The 23,473-nt window shown below is 37.1% G+C and overlaps 1 protein-coding gene across 16 annotated transcripts in view; it reads left to right on the top strand.

The window, feature by feature from the left end:
• Positions 1 to 23,473, top strand: part of LOC126285428 (serine/arginine repetitive matrix protein 1-like) — a 160,318-nt gene that overhangs the window by 79,712 nt on the left and 57,133 nt on the right. For all 16 annotated transcript variants that reach the window (XM_049984804.1, XM_049984802.1, XM_049984801.1 and 13 more), the window contains one exon: positions 15,880 to 16,094. In XM_049984804.1, coding sequence (XP_049840761.1) covers positions 15,880 to 16,094 — 215 coding nt within the window. The remainder of the gene's footprint in view (positions 1 to 15,879; positions 16,095 to 23,473) is intronic.

Raw genomic sequence — 23,473 nt, 5'->3', positions numbered from 1 at the left:
CAGCCTAGGTTACCAGAAATGTGAGCGACTCAAAACTTCCTAAATAATAGAACCACTGTGTTGTTTTCAATGGTGAGTGTTCATTGAAGAGTAGGATATTGTCAGAAGTGCCACAGGGAACGTGCAAAAAGGCCACTATTATTTTCTGTGTCCATAAATGAATTGATGAACAGGTAGAGCAGCAATCTGTGACTGCCGATTATGCTGGGGCGTACAGGAAGGTGTCGCTGTCGAATATCAGTAGGAGGATACAGGATGACTTATACAGGACTTTTGGTTGAAGTGATCAATGAGAGCTTCTTGTAAATGTAGAAAAATGTAAGTTAATGCAGGTGAGTAGGAAAAATGAGCCTGTAATGTTAGAGTACAGCATTTGTAGTGATCTGCTTGAAACAGTCCCATTGATTAGATATCTAGGCAAAGCAGTAAATGGAATGAGCATGTCAGGTTGGTAGCAGGAAAGGCGAATGGTGAACTTCATTTTATTGGAGAATTTTGGGAGTTTGTCACTCATCTGTAAAATAAATGATGCAGAGAATAATAATGTGACACATTCTTTAGTGCTGCTAGAGTGTTTGGGTTCTCCACCAGGTCAGGTTAAAGCAGGACATCAAAGAAATTCGTAGGTGTGTTGCTAGATTTGTTACTGGTAGGTTTGATCAGCATGCAAGTATTACAAACGATGTTTCTTGGACTTTTGAGAAATCCTGGAGGGGAGACAATGTTCTTTTCATGAACCCCTAATGAGGAAATTTAGGGAACCTGCATTTCATGCTGACTGCAGAACCGTTTCACTACTGCCAACGTATGTTTTGCATAAGGACGTGAAAATAAGATGAGAGAAATCAGGGTTTGTACACAGTTTTATAGTTATTTTTCTCTCACTCTATTTACAAGTGTAACAGGAAAGGAAATTACTTGTTGTGATATATGGTACTCTCTGCCAACGTCTTGCAGATTATATAGATGCAGATGTATGCTGCTCCTGCACCCATATGGCTCTCCACTGTAAGACCTGTCTAGAGACTCCAATTGGCAAAACATATACTATCGGAGGGGGATGCTCTACAACATGACAGTGAAGAGCTCGGAATGCATTTCACTCCACATGCCATTAGATTTCTCCCTCGTGTCATTAAGGCTTTGGGAGGGAATGATCGTATTCCACTTCTTACAATTATATTGAGTGCTGCTGCAGTGCAGGATTAACGGGTCATAATATGCATTTACCCAGAAATTCTTTTAAGTTTGGTGCTCAAAAAATCTAGGTCTTAGGATGGTAGGTAGAATTTTTAAAAGCTCCATTCAGTGAAGCTTCTGTTTTTGTCCGTGAGAACAATTTTTTTTAAATTAAGAAAACTTGTTACTATAAAAAATTTTGTTGCTCACTAAATAAGAATATGTGTGGATTCTTCCCATTTGAAACCAAATTAACAACCTTGAGTGTTTAACATTGAGTGTTTACTGCTGTTCATATTGATGACAGTGGTTTTATGTGTCCTGAGGCTTCTTTAGCGTGCTTTCAAGCTTCCGTTCTTTGTGTTGAAATGCAGTGTGGGATCAGGATTATATTTTCTTAAATAGTTGTTCTTTATTATAAGGACACATTTTTTGCCAGAACTTCTATTTCTGAAAATAAGGTTTCTGCTTGATAGTTGATGTATTGTTTATATGAATTACTCTCAAATTGCATGATTCTGTCAGCTAGATACTTCATCTTTGAGCTAACACTTCGCTGTTTAAAGTCCCCATTTGTACAGCTTCATTGTTTTGTCATTTTTTTCTCGCCTGCATAGCATAGGTGTGCTGGTATTTGTATAATTATTGTAAATGGGAAAATAGTTGCATTTAATGAATATTGCCTTGTTTGACATTAATTTTCATGGTTTTTCAGTGTGTTGGTAATTTGATGCATTAATTTGCTATCCATAAATAACTTTCTCAAAATTTAAAAACCTCATGTGTTCATTGTTACTTAGAACATTATAAATGAGGTATAATACAAACAAAAGTGATTTGGCCAGTTTCAGATGGTAACTACTTGTTTAGCAGTAATACCTTATTTTCTATTTTTGTCAGTACCACACAAGCTCTAAATTATAAACCAAGAGTTGTTCAAGTTAAATAGCTTTGACTTTATTCATATTTTAATTCTATTTGACACATGATAGCATTCAATATGACACTCTCTGCCCTTCTCATTGGTGAAGTAAGGTATACTTGGTCCGACTTCTCTGTTAACGAACAACTTATGAAGTGGATGGATTGGTACTCACTGTAAAGGCGACACACATTCACACAGACAGGTACAGCTGACCCATGTAACCAGTATCTCCGGCCGCTGCAGCCAGAATTCATTCTGTTGTAGGTAGTTATAGTGTGCTTGTGTGCACATGCCTTAACAGTCCTTTTGTTCTGATGTCTGCAGCTCCTTCATGGTGAGTAGCAGCCAATGCTTTTCATAATATTTCCACAGTTAGATTTTTCCTTAAATACTGTTTTAGTGAGACTACTCAGATTCAATCCAATTTGTTGAATTATTACTATTTTTTTACACAAGCTAATGCTTAGTTTATTAATTGCTCTAAATAATGTTCACTTCTCTTCAGTTTGACTGCTTCCTTGATAATGATTGTAATTGAAATGGGATGGATAACTTAATAAAAGAACTCATTTAGTACCGGGTTTCTGTTGAGTATATCCTATGAGTTACAAAAATTAATACACTGGTGGGAAGATTTTGCCAGTCTTTAAATTGTATTTAAAGAAAACTTCAAATATTACTGTTACTTTAGGGAAGAAACAGTAACAAATTGATTGTGGTTACAAGAAGGGACTGAGCCCCGATTGTGAAAGCAGTCTGTGGGACTGAGTAAAAGTGTCTGCCCTCCCACCTTATAGATAGACTGCCTGACGAAAAAGTGAAACATCTGGAATACTTGGTCACATAGGAACATAATTTTGTGCATGTTCACACTGTTGGCAGGTGTGTAAATGACCAGGAGGAGGTGACATTTTAAACTTCTGCTGCAATAACTTATTAGTTCATAACTTGTTTCAGTCTTGTAGTCCTTTTTCAAATTATTTTTCTATTTTTTTCTCCTTTAAGCCAACTCTAGATATTGAAATGGCGAAGGCTTGAACCTGCGTTGATTTACAAATGCTGGTATGTTGTTTTGATAGCTTGAGATTTGGAAATTTATTAAATTGATCAAACTGTCAATGGGGGGAAAAACATTTGTACATCAACAAGAATAGAAGACACAGATTTAAACACTCTGTGATTTCAATACGTATGGCAGTCTTCTATTGCAGAATCAGAGAGTCGGTTGAGCACTGGCTAGAAGGCTGAAACCAATTGTAGACAAATAAATTAATACAGCAAAAGTGGGAAATGTGACCTCCTTCACTGTGATATGTGCTATGAAGAAAATACAAGAGAAGAGTTGAAATTCTCTGACAATTAAGAATGGCCACACCAGTGCCCTAGATATGGTCACTCCATGTGAAATAAATGAATAAAAGAATAAATTTGAATCTTGATGCTTTAGAATTTTGTAATTTTTGTATGGTTTTCATTCTCTCTATGAAAATAAAGTAAAACCCAAAACAGAAGATTGCGTGTACATTCTGTTTTGAATTATTGATTTCCAAAGTTTATAAAATTCTATGATTTCTTTAATGTTTTGAAATCTTTACATAACGGTATATCAAAAAATTTATTTCACGTACAGGAATCTTGAAAATTACATAATGGGAACTACTTTCCTTTTAAAAATGTGTTGCGTGCTATTTGTTAACATGTGTCAAATTTCATAAAAGTATTCCAAGGAGAACACATGGGAATAAATTTTATTTTACTGCAGTTTGCATTTCCAGCTGTACCACAACTGCATGATTTTCAGGCAGGTTCATAAACCTAGTTAAAGAGTACTAATTAAGTGCACTTTGGTTTGTCATTTTGAAATTTATTAAACCATGCCATGCAACGAAGTAAACAATGTAAAGTATGATACATCATTTGCATTTTATATAACTTATAATTTAGTTGGTTGTTTGTAGAACAACAGAAAATGTATATTACCAATATGCAATCAAACAAAACACCCACTTGTAATTAGAGAGCAATTGTTGAGACAAAATGAGCAAAGCACGGGAGTGGGAAAAGGTGAAGGTTGCTGCACGCATGTACAACTCATTAAGCACATGCGCTCAGGTAACAAAGTGTCAGAAATGAGACAGTGTTGTGATTTAAATTGCTTTATTGCCCAATAAAATAGTTGAAACTCTCATATTGAAATACAAGAAGTACCAAGCATGATGAAATAGAATATTGAGCTTGTATTCTAGTTTGTGCCTTTCAATTTTTTATTTGGGTATTTAGACATTTTAAATCATGTCTCCCAGGCTGCGCACAAGTCAAAAAACAATTGAGCCCAAGGGAAGACAGTGTAATCCCAGAATTAATAAAAACTGGTGGTGAGGCTATAATAAATTAACTGCACACATTAATATCAGATATATGGGAAACAGAAACTGTGTTGGATAATTAGTAAACTGGAAAAATAATCGTCATTTGAAAGAAACGGGACAGAACAGCATGTGAAAACTATAGAGGTACAACTCTCCTAAGCATAGCTCATAAGACCTTGGCAAGTATATAAAATGAAGGGATACAGTAGTGCGCAGAAGACATACTAGGGGAATATCAGTGTGGCTTTCGACCAGACAGAGGAACAACTGATCAAATATTTGAGATAAGACAAATGATGGAAAAGTTCCATGAATATGATATAGATCTGCATTTCCTATCCATCAACTTCAAACAAGTGTTTGATGGCATAAATTGACAAGAACTATACAGAGTACTGGAAGAAGTGGGTATATGTGCTAAACTAATAAGACTAATGAGAATGATGATGATGATGATGACAGAGACAAATGCAAAAGTAAAGGTCCTTAGCAGAACAAGTGAAAGCTTTGACTCTAAGGCATGAAGCAAGATGACAGTGTCTCCTGTCCTGTTCAATATAGCCGTGCATAGTGTAGTAAATAAAATCAATGAAAGAGGCACCACATTTATGAAAACTAGCCAGATATTGCATGTGCTGATCACCTTGCTATAGTAGGAAGAAATATCAGTACATTTCAAGAAACATACCAGGGAATGAAAATAGAAGCCTTAAAAATTGGCCTCATAGTAAATGAATAGAAAACAAAATATATAGTAATGTCACGACAAGGCCAGAATAACCCAAAAGACCTAAACATCAATGGGAAATGCTTCAAAGGAGTGCCCTCTTCCGGCGACGTGGGAGTCCTAATAACAAATGATAACAGTATTGGAAAAGCTGTAAGGGAAAGAATACGAACAAGAAACAGAGCTTACTTTGCAAATATGCATCTTTTCAGAAACAGCTTTGTCACAAGAAAAACAAAACGGCTAATATATAACTCCCTGGTTATAAGCCACATAAAGTACTATTGAAAAATACCTAATTTGGTAACAATTTAATTTTTTTACTGGTGAAAATTTGGAATTTGGGTACTATATTTGGGATAATATGCGATCATAACACCACAGTTTCAGACATGCTGCCTTTATAAATCATACTTCAGTATATGACTTTTTAAGAACTTGTACCAGAAGCAAGTAAAGTGACATTGGCTAAATCTGATATATTGAATCTGTGCTCATCTGCCATTGGAATGCAGGAAAGTTATGACACAAAAGTGTAACCTCTAACGTGAAAAATACATATTGCTAATGTAATGTTGTTGTTTTCAGTATATTGAGTACTTATTTGGTGGTGTTATGTGAGCTGTTACGTAAAATATGTGCTTGTGTTTTTGATTTGTCTATTGTTGACAGCGTATTGTATTGCCATGTAATTGTATTCAGTTGCTTGGTGGTGAGTTAATGAATGCCCATATAACTTTGTGGAACATACTGTAGTTGCTTCTTGTTACGTAGTGGGGTAGATAAGAGTGGGGAATCACCTGCTCGACCATCAAATTGCAGAACACAGTTCATTCCATAATACAGCTTTACTGCATGTAAACGTGTACACATACTTACTATTTCTTTTTGAACCACTTCATTTAAAAATAAAATGTTAGAACAATGTTTTTGACAATCTACAATTTTTCCATCCCCTGCACTGTGCGAACTATTAGTCCAACAGAAAAAGAGGAGGAGGATCTTTCCGTAGGAAATTTAATGTTTTCGATTTTGTGCTGGGAAAATTTTTTGCTAGAAGCTACAGTCTTAAGAGGTACTGGAAAAAAAACATTAAAAAGTGATCTGTAAACTCCCATCTAACCCATTGTTCACACTCCACTGGTCAGAATTTTTAGTATGTTGTTCACAACACTCCTTCCTAGCACTGTGTCAAGAGATGCAATTGCACGATTTTCCCCCCCTAATTTTCCTTCATTGACTGGACTGTGTGCTGTTGTTTCAGTAGCTTTTAACATTGTAGCATCCAGCAAACATTCTGGTTCATACTTGTCTTGTCTTGTTTCTATACCATCTGTTCCTGCAAGACTTCATCAGTTGTTACGGACTGAAAGACGCAACACCTTCTTCACATTCAGTATATTCATCAAATTTACAGTAATCAGTGTTTTCTCCTCGCCTCATTATGTACTGTCATTGTTCATTTGCAGTTCCTGATGTGATGTCTTCTGTAAGTGTCCAATGAAAGCTAGTCTTCTTGAATCAATTTGAGATTGTGGTCTCTTGAAGAGCTTCTCGGGCACATCTTACAAGATGAATCACATCCAAGGTCATAATCTTTCTCTTCATGATATGAGTTGCCTCTTTTATAAAAGAACCTTCCTGTCTTTTTGTTTTAGACATTTTATAATGCATTTATCAATCGTCTCAAAATTGCTTGTGCGATTGGAAGGTAAAAACCCATTCATATTATGTAGATACTGTATTTTTAAGATGCACTGCAAACTGTGTCAATGAACAGGATAATTTTTCTGTTCCTAACACCCAACCTTGCGTCACAAGCACACGAGCGTTATTCAAAAGTAGTTGTTATCCTTGTGTTGCATTAGATGTATATTTCGCATGGAAATGTTAGCACATTTGTAAAGCATCGTGGACTCTTTGCCTTATTAGTTTCACTCACTTCTCTGTTCTACTTGCATTACAGCATAATCAATCAGTTTACTAGATTATCTGCTGTGCTATTTTTCTCCACTGAAGTCAAGAATTTCATCATGCAGAAAGTGAAAAAATAAGCCTACTTAATCTGCACTAAAAACATCATTGGGGGTATACTTTTCCCCAACTGATAGAAGAGTATTTTTCCATAACTGAACAATGTTTATGCGTCCAGCTTCACCTCAAACACTTCTACACACTAAATTATGTCTGTTCTTAAGCCTTTTGATCTAACCATTGGGTCCTTTGAAATCTTGGAGTCCCAACTTTTCTGCCAAATACATTTCTTTCTCATGAACAGTGGTATAATCAGTTGAATATTTGAAGCATGGGATTGCTTTATTTGTCAGGAGCACGTTTTGCAGCTCCGGAAACTGACTGTCTACACTCATTTTTGTTTCTGATTCCTCCTTGCAAACATGATGCTTCAGTTATTGTTTGTTTGCTCACTATTGTATTTGATGGTGATGGAGGAGTGTTCAATTTTTGTTCACTTTCTGAACAGTGTTCCACTTTCCTTCATTTGTAAACTGTCTCACTCTCCTTATAACCAATGATGTACCAGTACACTGTTTAAAACAGTAAAAATCACAGGCTGAGATCAATCAAAGGGTAAATACACAGCGTTACACACTAGTTAGTTTATTGTTTGTCCTTGGCAGATGTCTGTCAACCTGTAGAAACTACATCCATGCATAATTTCCACACTAGCAAACAATCTGCATGAGAAGTTGTTGGCACTGAATAGCACTGTTTTCCTGCATATTTCGACACAGAGCAGCTGCAATTGCCAAACAGTACTGATACAGCCAAAGCTGAACACGCTAAGTGGGGAGGAAGGACAGGCAAATTGGATGTACTTTGTTGGAAAATGTGTTAATGGTACATACTACAAAGATTCCATTGTAATAAGGGCTAAACCAGTTTTAATCAATAATATTGATTAATACTATTGTATTTGTAAAGTAAAGGTACAAATAAGTAAATTCTTTAGAGTCTTTATTAAGCATTTGATTTTGTGTTATAGGTTAAAATATTTTCATAGTTAACTTAGGAAACCCAAATCTGAATTTAAATTTACATGAATAATTCCATGGTGGCGATTATCTTGAAAATCTGGAACTGTCAGGGAATTACATTTTACTTGGAAAAATCAGTGAAATCACAGGGAATTTCAGGAATTTCGTAAATTCTCAGGGAATTATGTCTTTTTTTAAGCAACCTTTGTAATGTAATTCTATTGAGCTTTATAAATCAAATTTGAAAACCTAAATGTTTCAAACTGGGCTATTTATTTGAATATTGGTCCATTTAAATTATGTTTTAAAACTGCACTTGAACTACAGCTGAAAGGAAAGAAAATCCTCAAGGGCCTCGCCCTCCTCCCAACCACTCACTATTAATTTCGCAGGAGCTTCTTATGTTATCGTCTTCCCATACATGGAATTCTCAATTTTTTACCCATGTGTGAGTAGGCACCCTGAATTGCTACAATGCAATAAATTGTCACAAAATAATAAATAATTATTTGAAAGCCTTATATGCTTTCCACATTTCAAATTTGTCTTACAACTTTTAATAAGTGCCAGTTCAACATATTACCTGCTACAGGTTGCAGTTACTAGTAAAATAAAATTTGGTTTCGGTATGTTCCCATTGGAATACCATCATGAAATTCAGCAGATTAACAAATAGTGTATGATGACATACATTTTCTTTTAAAAAAAAGCCTTGTTTTGGAACTTCAATAATTAAATAAATAGTATCACATATTTTGAAGTTTATAAGTAATTGAATAAAAGGATAATAAAAAACTTAATTGTTGGGTTCAAATTAATGATCTGAATATAATAGAGGGTAACATTCCATGTGGGAAAAATATATCTAAAAACAAAGATGATGAAACTTACCAAACGAAAGCGTTGGTATGTTGATAGAGACACTAACAAACACCAAGACACACACCAAATTCAAGCTTTCGCCAAACCCATGGTTGCTTCATCAGGAAAGAGGGAAGGAGAGGGAAAGACAAAAGGATGTGGGCTTTAAGGGAGAGGGTGAGGAGTCATTCCAATCCCGGGAGCGGAAAGACTTACCTTAGGGGGGAAAAAGGACAGATATACACTCTCTTGCTTGCCCGCGCCCGCGCGCGCACACACACACACACACACACACACACACACACACACACACACACACACACACATCCATCCGCACAGATACACACACAAGCAGACATATTATAATATTATAATTAAATTATAATAAAAGGATACAAATTTTAGGTCTGTAAGTCAAATAGTTTTGAGATATGGTCATCTCAAGGTTCCAGAACATACAGTAAAACCCCTTTTTAACTAATCTCAGGGAACCAAAAACTTTGTTCCTTAAGAGGATTTTACTCGACTAAGGGTTTAGGTGAAAATACACTAAATAAGTGTTCCAGAATCAAAATTGGAACCTTGGCTATTTATCCCATAGAATTACTCCATAATCACAAATTAACTTTGTAATGCATACAACAATACAGTGAACATGAAAATGTTTCTTGGCAAATTTAAAACTACTCGATATATTTATAATACAATTTTTTTAAAAAGATATTTTGGATGTTAGGTCACATCAAAAGTCATCAACTGGTATCTTGATTTAAAAGGAGAAAATTTTATTTAGCTAATGGCACTCAATGAATTACATATCACAATAATGAATAAAACTGCTATACTGCCGGAGTTTTAAATTTACCAATAATTAAAGGTGGCAACTTTCCACTTCCGTCATTGTTCACGCACAATAATGCTGTCATTCTCTCCTTACTTTTTTGCCCCCCATGACATTTTTTGCCCTCAATTGAAAGTGTTTTAGGTGGAAGGAGGTTATAAAATACACCAGTCTCATTGGCATCAAAAGTATTTTTCCAATCGTACCCTTGAATCAGATATGGCAAAGAATAAGTTTTCCAATGCTCCACACTTTCATTGTCCACAGACACGCATTCTCCACTTAAATTTTGGGTTGAGAGATAGTGACGTTTTTTAAAATGATCTAGCCAGCCGTTAGATGCACTGAAGTTCTCATATCCCATCCTCAGTGCAGTATCTCACACCTTCTCACGCAATACATTGCCACCTGTGGGAATATTTGTGGCTCTTATTCCCTGAAACCAGTCTAAAAGAGCAGTTTCTACGGCTTTGGAAGACGACTCGTGGATATTTTTCCTTTTTGATGAACATGAACTGTGCGCTTCTAAATTTAATAAAGCCTCCTTATTTTTCATTATTCTGCACAAAGGTGATGGCACCAAATCGTACTTTTTTTGCAACATCGCATAATTTCATACAGGTATTGTGATTCTCTTCAAAATCTTGAATAATTGTTAGCTTCTGCTGTATCGTTGGGTTTTCTACATTTGCTGGCCATATTACACGTACGAAAACACTATTGTAAGTAGCTTACACAACTACAGTATACACTTAATGCTTTCACTTTATAACGTCAGACATGACAGCTGGAGCGCTGTGGTGCAGAAGAATTGTTTTCAAATGATCAGTTTAACATTCACCAATCTCGATAACTTCACAACTATCGATACGAGACCAATATCTGAACACTATCGCGGACATTGATTTTAAGAATGCGAATGATCAAAACTTAACGTTATGATTTAATGTCCAAAAACAAGAAGTGCAGCTGCAGACTGTGTTTTACTTTGCGAATTGTAATGCACTTATTCCTTAAAAGCGGGATTTAAAAGAAAGCGCGATTCGTTAAAACCGAATTTTGGGAACACTGTTTTTATGGCGTTATCACCAGGACCAACGAAAGTATTTCTTAAAAGTGGGATTTCCTTAAAAGCGGGTTCATTAATATGGGGTTTTACTGTAATAAAAATCACTGAATTTTGAGAAGTTTAAATATTAATAACTTTAAATGAATGGTAAAAAAAAAATTGTAATATTATTCCTGAACAACTACTATTAATGTACATACACTCACAGATCCCAGGAACTACACTACGGTTGATTTCACATGAACTGTCTATTAGTGTTTTTTGTGTTCAGTACTTGTTATCAAGCATTTGGAGTGATGCCATCTCAGGGAAGCATGGGCTGCTGATGAGTGGTGTTGCATTGTTTTCAGTTATGAATCACGGTTCCGCACAACCCCAGCTGACCATCATTAGCAAGTGTGGTTGGGCAGAGATCTCATTGTTCTAATGTTTTGGAGAGGCACAGCAGTGTTACATCTGGTGTCATGGTGTGGGAAGCTGTTGTGGATGGCTTCTTGCCATGTCTGATGGTACAGCAGTGTATCGTGCACATCCTGCATACAATACTATCATGGTACAATTTTTCAACAGGATAATGTCCTCCTACAAATTGCACATACTGCTATGTACTGTTTTTGTGGTTTTGAGGTACTGCTCTGGCCAGCAAGATCCCCAGCTTGGTCCCCAATATAATGTATGGTACCAGCCAGACATCAACTCTATCCCAGTACCAGTATAAAGGGTATTAAGGGCCATTTACAACAGTTTTAGGCCAGCTTGGCTTCCCATCACAATCAGTTCATGCATCCAGGCTAGAAAAGGTTGTAACATCATACTGATAATAGGGCTCATACTGCCAAGTTCTTTGTTAGTTTCATGCAGTTTCGTAATTACTGCAAGAACACCACACACCATCTCAAGCTTAAGTTCGTTTCCTCCTCCTCCTCCTCCTCCTCCTCCTCCTCCTCCTATGGGGTGCTTCATTGTTTGTCAGAAAGTGTAGTTTGGTGATAAGACAGGTGTGATGATATTGACTACTGGAGAAGTGTTGAGTAGGTGTTCAGTGTGCACCAGTTCTATTGATGATGAAATCCCAACAAGATTCAGACTGTTGGCAATGAGATTTCGTAGAATTAGTATGGAACAGTTTGATGAGAAGAAATAAACATTCATAAAGATAGAAAACTTTTAGATACGATCGACAGGGTGCTCCTATATAAAAGATACCAACCATTTCCTCCACCGACTCTCCACAATTCCTGTTCCTTTACCACACGGTGCCCTGCTCGTCACTATTGATGCCACCTCCCTTTGTACTAACATTCCAAATGCCCATGGCCTTACCGCTATTGAACACTACCTTTCCCAATGCCCAATGGATTCCAAACCAATAACCTCATTCATAGTCGCCATGACAAACTATATCCTCATCCACAATAACTTTTCCTTTGAAGGCATTACCTACAAACAGATCTGTGGTACAGCTATGGGTACCCACATGGCACCATCCTATGCCAACCTATTCATGGGCCATCTTGAGGAATCCTTCATAAAAACCCAGAATCCTAAATACCTCATCTGTTCAGATTCATTGATGACATCTATGCGATCTGTATCGATGGTGAGAATACTCTATCCCACGTTCCTCCAAACTACTTCTCCCCCATTTGCTTCACCTAGTGCTACTGAACCCAACAAGTCATCTTCCTAGATGTTGACCTCCACCTCAAAGATAACTACACCAGTACCTCCGTCCATATCAAATCTACCACCAATACCTCCACTTCGACAGCTGCCACCTGTTCCATATCAAGAAGTCCCTTCCGTAGAGCCCAGCCACCCATGGTTGTCGCATTTGCAGTGACGAACGGTCCCTCTTCAAATGTACCAAAGATCGTAATGTGAAGCCTTCACAGACCATAATTGTCCCCCCCCCCCACACACACACACACCATACTATCCCTCCTCCTTACCCCCACCCAGTCTCCACTCCCATTATCCACTGGTGCTGCTGATCGCAGTTCGGTTGCCTGAGCCTGCAGGTTTGTTTGTGTGTGTGTGTGTGTGTGTGTGTGTGTGTGTGTGTGTGTGTGTGTGTGTGTGTGGTGTTGACGAAGGCCTTAATGACCAAAAGCTTTACTTATTTGTGACAGTCTTTTTGTTGTGTCTATCTGTGACTCAGCATCTGTGCTATATGGTGTGTAGCAACTTCCTTTTCATAATATTATTATTTCAAAGAATATAGAAACAAATTAATAATTCACCATGCCATAGCAGCTTGTATTACTTATTACTGTTTCAACCAGAAACAAGTATGCCACTACATGCATATTTGTTGAAACAGGTGCTGTTTAATGATTTACTGCAATCGCTGTACCAGCCTAAGCATTCGTAACTCTGTGGCAGCTCATAATGGTCTCTTAGAAATTAAAGCCATCAACACTTCTACATACTTCACACATTAATACATTTGTTGCTGTGGTCTACTTCATTTGTATGGTCAGAATGTTATTTTAGTTCTTACCACATAGTAGTTACAATGGTTTAGCTTGTCATGTTAGAGTAAGTGTAAGATGTTATCCATCTTTCAGTCCACTTGGGTATGTAACCACCCATATTTCTTTCCTAGTGGCAGATTCTAGCCCTTTCACTTCAGGTTTTGCAGCTGACACTAGCCACAGTTTTACTTCTGCACCACAGTGCCTTCTCATCAGATGCATAGCTTTGCCTATTATGGATCTCCCCCTTTTCCTCCTCCTCTTCTTTAGTTGTCACTCTCATTGTCACTTCCTTCGCAATCAGTGTTGCCTTAATTTGGGGTTCATGCTGGTACCAGGTATTCACCATATTAAAAACTAATTTGCTTTGACCCATTGTTACTTTTAGAAATAATTTGAAATAATATGTTATGTAGAAGTCACCAATACTCACAAGAAAGCAACACTCCTGTCTAGTGTTATGTTCAGTTAGAGTATTGGTAACAGTTCTTATCCATGAAAAGTTAATCAGATATTTCATCAGTGTAAAGAGACGACTGTTGCCTTTGTTGCTTCACCATTGATGTGCCTTTTTATGTAGAATGGTGTTATTTATGTGTCGAAACAAAAAAAAGAATGGATCCCATGAAATAGTGCAGATACACTTTAAGTTTCCAAGTAGAAATTTGGCTTTTCAGTTTACACTTGTGCTTCCAAAACTTAATTCTTTCTCACATGGCAGCCCCCTGTTACTCATGTTTTGTTTTAAAACTCTTGTCTCTGTTCTTCAAAATGCTCTTCTCTGTTTCCAAATTGTTGCATGTTTTATTTAACTCATCTAAACCATCTTGGACTATTCCGAATCAGTTGTTCATCGTTTGGTTCACGTTTTCCAAAAGTAGATTACTAGTTTTTTCAGTTGCCTGGTTGCAGTATGGCAGAAAAGGATATTCTTTTCTGTTTTGTACCTGTTACATACTCAGTTTCCTGAAAAATTAATTTGTTGGACAGCAATCTCAATTATCCATATATTTGGTGTTTTATGTTTGTGACTGTTCTCTCTGCCTTGTGTGGTATCTGTTGTTGTTGTTGTTGTTGTTGTTGTTGTTGTGATGTGGTGGGAGAAAGTGTGTTACACTTGCATATATTGCTTCAGGTCTAACAAAGGAGTAGTGGTGTATGAATTTGGCATCAAGAGATTTTGTCTAGTAAGTTTGCCAGGCATTGTGCTTGTTTCAGATTAGTTTTTTTGCTTTGGATTGATGCTTTCTTGCGCGACTTCCCCGCTATGATTCAACAAGATATTTGAACTTACTTAGAATCTTAATTCATTTGTTAGTATTTAGTCAAATGGCTGGTATTTCAAGATCCGAAGTTGAACATTTCTGGTTTTTAAAATGAAATCTGCAGTGCAACTTTGGCTGTTATTTTTCAATTTGAATGTATGATACCTCTTCATGTAATATCTAATTAATACTTGGTTTCTTTGTTTTCACATGGATTGAATTCAAAAAGCATTCTTGTTCGTATTGGCCCTGTTTCTGGCTGTTAGAAACACCATACTAAATTTAATGTTAACAATGCTCTACTTACTACAGTAGCGTGGAAAGTGATTTACATTGCATACTGACTCCACAACCATCTCATTTTGCAATTGCGAAACCTTTGTGACAATAGCTTCATTAGGTATGAACTTGTTACCTATTGCTTACACATGAAAATTTGTGCCGGACCTGTACTCAAAACTAGTCTTCCCACTTGGAGGCAACAGTTACCTTAATCACTGTGGCTATCTGAGCATGCTTCAAGGGCTGACCAAACTTCCACATGTCATGCTGTCCATGACCACATTGCTCACAATGTTATTTGGATTCCCGCTGAAGGGTTTCAAGCAGACACATATTCAGCATTACTGTTACAATTGTCATTTTGCCCATCGAGGCCTATAGAGTTAAGATTGGTGTGTCATAGACGAAGTATGACATGTGGAAGTTTGCTCAGATAGGTGAAGTTGTTAAGGCAACTGCTTGCGACAAGCAGGAAATCCGGGTTCAAGTCTCAGTTCAGCAGAAATATTCATGTGTCACTGGTAAGTAATGGAGCTAATATCAGAAAGATCCTGCAATTGTGAATAAATTCCATACATTTAGTACAGCTGCAAGATTGTCACCAATGCCTATTTATTCATTTATTGTTAAAAAATCTCGTTTTGATTTGTATATGTAACAACGTGTATTACAGTCACTTTTTAGAAGTGAAGTTTTTGTAATTTTGGAAACGCAATAACCTTTTTTGTTAACATGTTAGACATAAATAAAATTTACGCTACCAAGGCTAGTGACAGTTGGCAGGCGCTGCTGAAATTCCATTTCCGTGGCACTTCTTGAAGTATCTGTTATACATTGAATTGCACACTTAAAGAAAAATACATAGTTAATATTGTCTTGTTAATACAGGCTGCCACCACAGAAGTCAGAATCTCGGTCTCGGTCACGATCGCGATCCCGTTCCCGCTCGCGCTCACGTGGCAGTTCATCGGCCTCTGACAGAGGGGGTGATTTTGGTGAAGGATCTGATGGTCGTGCATCTCGTTCCTCTAGCAAACATTCTAGAAGTTCAGTTTCAAGTCGTAGCTTGTCTTCATCTTCGGACCAGTCAGACAAAAATGCAGGTAAGTGTGGTATTTAGTGGCTAGAAGATGGGAGGATTTGTTTGTAGAAGTCTCTCTCTCTCTCTCTCTCTCTCTCTCTCTCTCTCTCTCTCTCTCTCTCTCTCTCTCTCTCTCTCTCTCTCTCTGTCTGTGTGTACTTTATGTATGCAGACTTGTCTCTGTTTCACTCTCCTAGCATTATTGTCAATGACTTTACATAAAAACATACAGTTGTGTTGTTTATGGCTTGTTTTTTGTGCTTGAAAGTAGAAAATAAAATCACTTACGAGGGCTACAGTAGCTGAATAAGTATGTAAAACAAGAAGAATAGTGTTGGTTTTAATTTAACTCCGTACTGCTGGTTCATTACAAACTAATATTAAAAGAAATAATAGTGGCATCTCAATTTTTGAGAGTATACTTAATGTGTTTTAATAACTTATAGATTAATTCATGTGTACTTTTGAATTGATAGTTATTCACTTAGTGGGTTTTACTCTAATACCTTATTTGCTCACAGATAGGGATGATAGTCGCTTAATAACACTTCAGTGAGTGATCTACAGTGGTTAGCACACAGGTCTGTTATTTGGATGGCATCCAGTTTAGAGTTTCTTTGCGGGGCTTCTTAAGTGGCTTCAGATCAGTGTTGCAAGGTTGTTTCTCTGATGACACCAGTGAAGAATTCCAGCACCATCCTTAATAGTTTATCTAGGGCTTTCCCAGTTGATGCTTATGTTCTCAGAATGTTTAATTGAAATTTGCGCTTCGAACCGGTTATGTAAAAGAAAGAATACTTTTAAGGAAATGCTATTTCATTTCTCTGTACAAAAAAATGCTTTCACCCTTTACTTTCTAATATGGCAAATGTAAAATATTCTAAAGGGAATGCTTTTTGGTGCAGTAAATAATTGCATGCATTCCAATGAGTGAGTGTTCATGATAGTAATACATTTATTTGTTCTTACATTTATGCCATTTAAGACTGACAGTAGAGCATAGTCAATGTCTTCCACTATTTGCATTTTTCCTCCCACTTTTTGTCAGCTTTAACTACAGTCTCATAATAATGCACTTAAGTTTTATTGCAAAACTGGATTAAAACTGAGTTTTCCTAGTGATGTGATTCATTATTGGATGTGGATTCATTAATTGTACAGCATAATTATAATTAAACTTGTGCTGTTTGAGAGGGCCCTCATGAAAAATGAGTGGTCATAGGACAATGAAACTTTATTGAAACAATTGTAAGGACGTATTGGTATTCCATTCCAAGGTGCATTAGTAACCAGCAGCCATATTAGTGCAGCCTTGCATATTGTTTTACAACAGCTGTATGCAGGACCATGCGGTCTGATATTAATAGTTCAACATTCACAGGTGACACTTGTCCTTGCTCTTCTGGAGTATTGATGCGCAGTAGGGGATTTGCACCAAATGCAGGATTTATACACCTTTGGACAACCATGAAAGCCAGGAAAAACCTGGAAATTTTTTCGTAAGACATGGTAATTTTTTAGAATTACGGGAATTTTTCATTGTTTAGGTCCAGATAAATTTTTGTAATTCTGACTGGTAACAACTGATACTGTAACAGAGAATTTTACTTCACCCCGCCACTGCAGCAATAAAACATAAATGAGAAAATAACACTATAATAAAATGTAAATTGTGAATAAAATGCACCATTTACGATGACGAAATACAATTCCACGCAAATTTCTGCCAGGAGCACAATGTGTCATTGGCTTTAGGATGAGACTACGCAATACTTTGTAAAAACAAACTACTTTACATGAAAGTGACGTCACAACTATTTACATTTGTAATGGGTCATTAAAAATAAATTTTGCACGGTGGTATGCGAAGAGTTACTTTCAAAATAGAGTTCTGCTATTCATATGAAATGAATTTTTGTACATGGGGGAATGTGTGGTAAATTCCTTAAATCATGGAGCATTTGACTCTTATTCCAGCTTGACTCCTTGAGGATCAGCCACATTTAAAAAAAATGTGTGGTATTTTAGTTCTTTCATAAATAACAAATTATACAATAACAATGGCAAAAAGTATAATTATTCTTTTTTTAAAAAAAGTGCGAGGTGAGTGTAATTTCACACAGAAATGGCTTTCCTAAGGAAAGTTAAAGTGCTCAATGGAACATGGATTCATCCAGGTAATCCACAAAATGTTAAGTGCATAGCAGTGAAATTTATAATCGTGTTGTCAGAAATATACAGCTGCTGGAACTTAAGCTGTGCACGTTAAGATCCTGCAAACCACACCATCAAGAAAAACACAGCAAAAAATTTTTGACCACCATTATTAAATGTTAAAGCTTAGCTTTTCTTGTAGCTATAATGTATGTATATTAATTTAAACCATGAATGTTTCCTGTTTGTGTGCTTGCACTACTGAACAGTGATGTTACTGTTGGCTGACTACATTGCATGTCTACGCTGCTGTCAGTGGCGAGATCCCATAACATTAACTACAGTTGTACAGTTGGCTGAAAAAAGCACATCACAGTCTTAATTTCAGTACTTTCGAAGCTGCTATGCAGTATTTGCTGGAATTCCTGTTTACAATTTTTTAATACAAAATATGCAGTCTACATGTTGCAGTGCATCTAAGATCTATCCAGAGTGCATTGTTTTTTCGCTGGGTTTCGTATCTTAAAGTACAAGATAGTTCTATGCAAATCTATAAAACCTTTACAATTCAAATGCTTGATAAGTATTTCAACTCTGATCGAAAACATATTGCTGCTTAACAAGGAAAATAAGCACTTTTACCGGGCTTACAGCTTATCTCCATCCAGGAAAAAATGCCTTTTTAAACAGAAAATTTTAGCCTTGTTGGGATAGACAACCTAAAGTAGGGTTGGTGGAGGAAATTGAAATAATTTTTTTTAAAAAAGAAGAAATGACAGCTCATTCTGTGTTATTACAAAATAGGGGCGAGTGTGCCATGGATATAATACACCAATTTGGGGACAATGATTAAAACGGAGACAGCTTTTGTTGAGACAAGATCTTTTCATGAAATTTCAATAACCAGTTTTCTCCTTAAAGTGCAGAAATATTCTGTTGATGCCCACTTATATAGAGAGAAATGAGCATCGTAATAAAATAAGTCAGAACTAGCAGAAGAAGATTCCAGTGTTCATTCTTCTTTTGTGCTGTTTGAGAGTGAAATGGTAGAAAAATAGTGTGAAACCGGTTCGATGAACCCTCTGCTAAGCAGATGACACGTACTTCAAAATGACGGGAATAAGTGATTCTTTTAGTTGAGGATGAAGTATTGTAGTTGCATATTTCAAAAACTAATTTTAAGCTTATCTTGATGACCTGTGCAAGGTTCACTTGTAGCTTGTAATGAAAAAGTCCTAGGTTCCTTCAACACTGTTATTATTATTATTAACCGTGCATCATATATGGCATTGTTGTATAATGCATTGAACATAATAAAACCATGAAAATAATGTTATCATGTTGTACTGGAAGTACGGCAGTGGAGGGCTGCTTTGTGACAAAAGCCATATTCCAACTAATCATACGATTCTTCATAAATCAGTGTGGAGTGTCAGGCATCCACTTTGTACGCAACAAATTAAGTCTTTCCAGTGTGCGATCCCACGGGTCCCCCAACATCTTGGTGTTTTTGGCGACTAAAAGTACGAGCTGTAATTATATGGCTGTGTGCAGTTCAGGTCTACAGTTGCTTACTTTACATTAGTAATCTGATAGACTAATAGTATTGTAAGATCAATGACATAGGCTTTCCTTTCAGTGTCTGGATACCGGATCGTGTCTGTTTGGGCCTTAAAACAAAAACTTGCCCTAATGAGTTTCATGTGATTAGGCCATTCCTTGACACACTGAGGGCTCTGGTTTCAGTGCAAGATGAATTACTGAAAGATAACTTTATTAAATCTGTAATGTTCCAAAATCTTTAACAAGATCTGATCTTGATGTGGCTGTTCATCTCAAACATGGACTGTCAACCCATCAGAAGTTGTTGTATACTTAAGTAAACTTCATAACTGTTACTCTATATCCTTATTTCTGGGCATAAGAGTCACTGATTGCCCTTGAAGACGTTTTAAATGAAATACCACAGGCCACATTTGCTGCTCCTTCTGTGTGTGGCCACACACTCAAAGGGCTGGACAAAGTTTTTACATGTACTTACACTACCAGGCTACACCATTAGCTCAGAATTCTGAAAATAGTAGTACTTCAACCCTCTGGTCTTGATATCACCCGTTGGCTGCTGGGTGGCTCAAATGCATAGCTGTGGTGACACACTCTCTTTAGCATGCAGTGACATGACAATCTAATGCATGAAGTGTTGTAGCACCATGAGCCCATGACCCATGTCTGATCTTGGGCCGTGGCAGCAGCACCCAGATGTTAATAGCACAATATGACTACACATGGACCCCAGTGGTAATATCAGGGTCCTAAGTCAGCCACAGGTAGTCGTCCGACAACAGGCTATGGTTATGGGAGCACACAGCAAGACATGACTGCCCCAATGACAACATGATGCTGGGCAATATATGACCACATAGGTCGGTGGCAGGCAGTCAGTAAGGCCTTGCAGCCAGGACACGGTAAACAGAATTCACCATGTGCATGGACTTCAGGCTGACTGGTGAGGCCACTGTGGCATCCTGGACTTGCAGCATGACTCTTACACCATGTGCACGGAGAGCCATGTGGCTTTGTTTTGTGGCTTGACAGACTTTGCCCGATGTGGTCGGTAGAATGTGCTAATATAGCGCTAGGCAGCTGACTGCTCATGATGCGCCTTGGTGTATGAACAATGGCTCAGTTAGCTCCAAGATCTGTTTCAAGGGAAGAGTTGGCACAAGAGAATAGTGGCTCTGCCTTATAGACCAAATAGTGGACAGCCAATTTTGATACCCAACTGTTCAGGTGCCAGAGGTATTGTGGGTTCCAAAAGGAGTAAGAATAAAACAGAATGTTTAAGAGGTAAAAGTGTTCTGTATTGTGAGTACAGAGTACAGCTGGTGAGCCTTGCAGTTGGTGAACTAACCACCAGCTATTCAGGATGGACGTGGTAGTTGAACAGCCAAAAAATCAGTGCGAGAGAGGCAGTCAGAAGCATGTCATACCACGCGAGGTGCCAAGGCCATAGACCATCCCTCTCGTCACATCGCTTTGGCAAGCATGTGGTTCTTTTCTGATGCCCCTCATGAACCATTGGACATGATGTTGGGAAACTAGTGTATGAGCATCCAGTTACAGGTCACACTGTCTTTTCCTGCTGATGGGGATGGTTTGAGCTGGCAGATAGGCCGTGAGAGTTAACACTAAAGCACTTGACAGAAATCGACGTATGAGAGAATTTTAAATGAACAAAAAAATTATCCCTGTACACTTTAGACTGGCGATGACTTGCACACGAGATATCTTGTCGTTCATTTTGTATTGTACTCAATTTTAGATTCTTTGAATTGCACATAAGTTTCAAAAAATAAGGCCTTCTTTGGCTAGTCAGAAGAGAGCAAAGTTTTTGTTTCCTGTCATAATACATAATTTGAATGTATAACCCAGTGTTTGATCCTAAGCCTGACATTCGTATTGTCTGAAAGCTTAGACGGCCTGTGTTAATGAGCTGTTGAATTAAACTGTTAATTTAAGGTTGGACTCATGAAGCCCTCACATTCTTTTGGTGAACTGTGTAGTTTGGTGTGGCACATACTTGGTTACCATCTGAGTAAAAGTTCCTTCAGAATCTTCTGAAATGTCACATTAGAGCTAGTATTAAGTTTTAGAGGAATGAAGAGAAACCTGTATAGTCGATTGTTGTTTTGTCTTTGATGCATCCTCAGAGGGTACATTGGTGGTTGTATGTTGCTTACGAGAGTATTGTCGGTGCCTGTCCAAAACACTAAATTTCAGTGAGTAAACAACACACAGTTTACTCTGTGAAGAGTATTAAAGTTGGATCTCATTAATTATTTCTTTCGTGTAACCACGAAAGTTGCAGTGTCATCATATGTTGCATTACCTTGAACTGTCAGAAGGGAAGTCATATAATTTTCCACAATGATGACTAATTATATCCTGTATGTTGTATATAATGTAATAAGCTGTTGTTGCTGATGACACTTGTTTCAGTGGTCAGAGTTAATAAAAGGTGATTAGTGGAAAAATGAATTCTGTGTCCGGTCTCGTCTGGTCTGATCATATTGAGTTTTCGGAAAATGCTTGCTTTTGATCAAGACTCCAATAATGCCACAACAGTGTCAACAAATGCATATACCTTTTTTTCGTGGTGGGCTATGGTTGGACAGGTGTGTGCTATTCTCCATCATCGTGAGTGATGCAGAGCTGTGTCCTTTGGCGAAATATGTTCACACAATTTCTGACATTTGTGCCTGTAACATTTTGATACCTTCTTTCATTTGTGAAGAGAATTCTCGGCAAGCTGTCTTCGTAATGCTTATCCATGTTTCACCACCTTCACACATATTTTAGTATGTGTGGAAGGCTAAGTACTTCATGAACATTGCCAGTTTCTATTTGTTACTTGCTACAGCGGTTCATACCCTTTCCTAGATCATGAAGTAGTTACTAACATTAAACTGTAGATCAAGTCCCATTTCAACTTTCACCAGTTGCAGCATTTGCTCGCTATTAATCCTTCAGAGACAAATCTCATGGTGACTTTCCTGTGATCTTTTCCCGCCATTTCATACTAATTTTCTTGTTTTAAATGTAGTTTCCACTGACATTATTTTTGTAATTACCACTGCTCCATGGTGATTTTTTACAGACAGAAACATAATGCTTTGAAATATGAATAGTGTTACCCAAGTGCAGAATAACAAACTTTTCTCCTTGAGGTGATTAATAAAGTTCAGTTTAATACTATCCGATGTTTTGGAAGTTTAAATATTTTATTGTAAACTTCAAATATTAAAGAACAACTGAAATACAGCACTGTGTGAAACAGAATAGTACAAGACACTTCATCCAGAAGTAGAATTTATGAAATGTGAAGAAATGTAAGAAAGTGGAAATTTGAAAATTTGTCTAGGCAAGAATATTTGTAGCTGAATGAAGTGCGTCACTGCTGCACATTTAAGCACAAAGAACAGTAAAATGCCAACTATTTACCGCATACTTTTTTCCACACTAATTCTCCCCCTTTCTGGTTTTTTACTGCCATTGTTTTCAATATCTATAACATCTTAATGTGTGATCATTATTTCTTTCGTACTGTACAAGACATTTGGTAATTAACACATGGCATAAACAAGACTTCAAATATCCCTCCAGAGATTCTATTCTCAGATTATCAAGTTTATTCTAAATCACCTAGTCAAATTGTAGAATCCAACATAGCCGCTTCCTTTCCTCATT

The sequence above is a fragment of the Schistocerca gregaria genome, chromosome 8 (assembly GCF_023897955.1).
Source record: "Schistocerca gregaria isolate iqSchGreg1 chromosome 8, iqSchGreg1.2, whole genome shotgun sequence".
Taxonomy (NCBI): domain Eukaryota; kingdom Metazoa; phylum Arthropoda; class Insecta; order Orthoptera; family Acrididae; genus Schistocerca; species Schistocerca gregaria.
The sequence above is the reverse complement of the archived record's forward strand: the minus strand, read 5'-3'. Positions and strand labels throughout refer to the sequence as shown.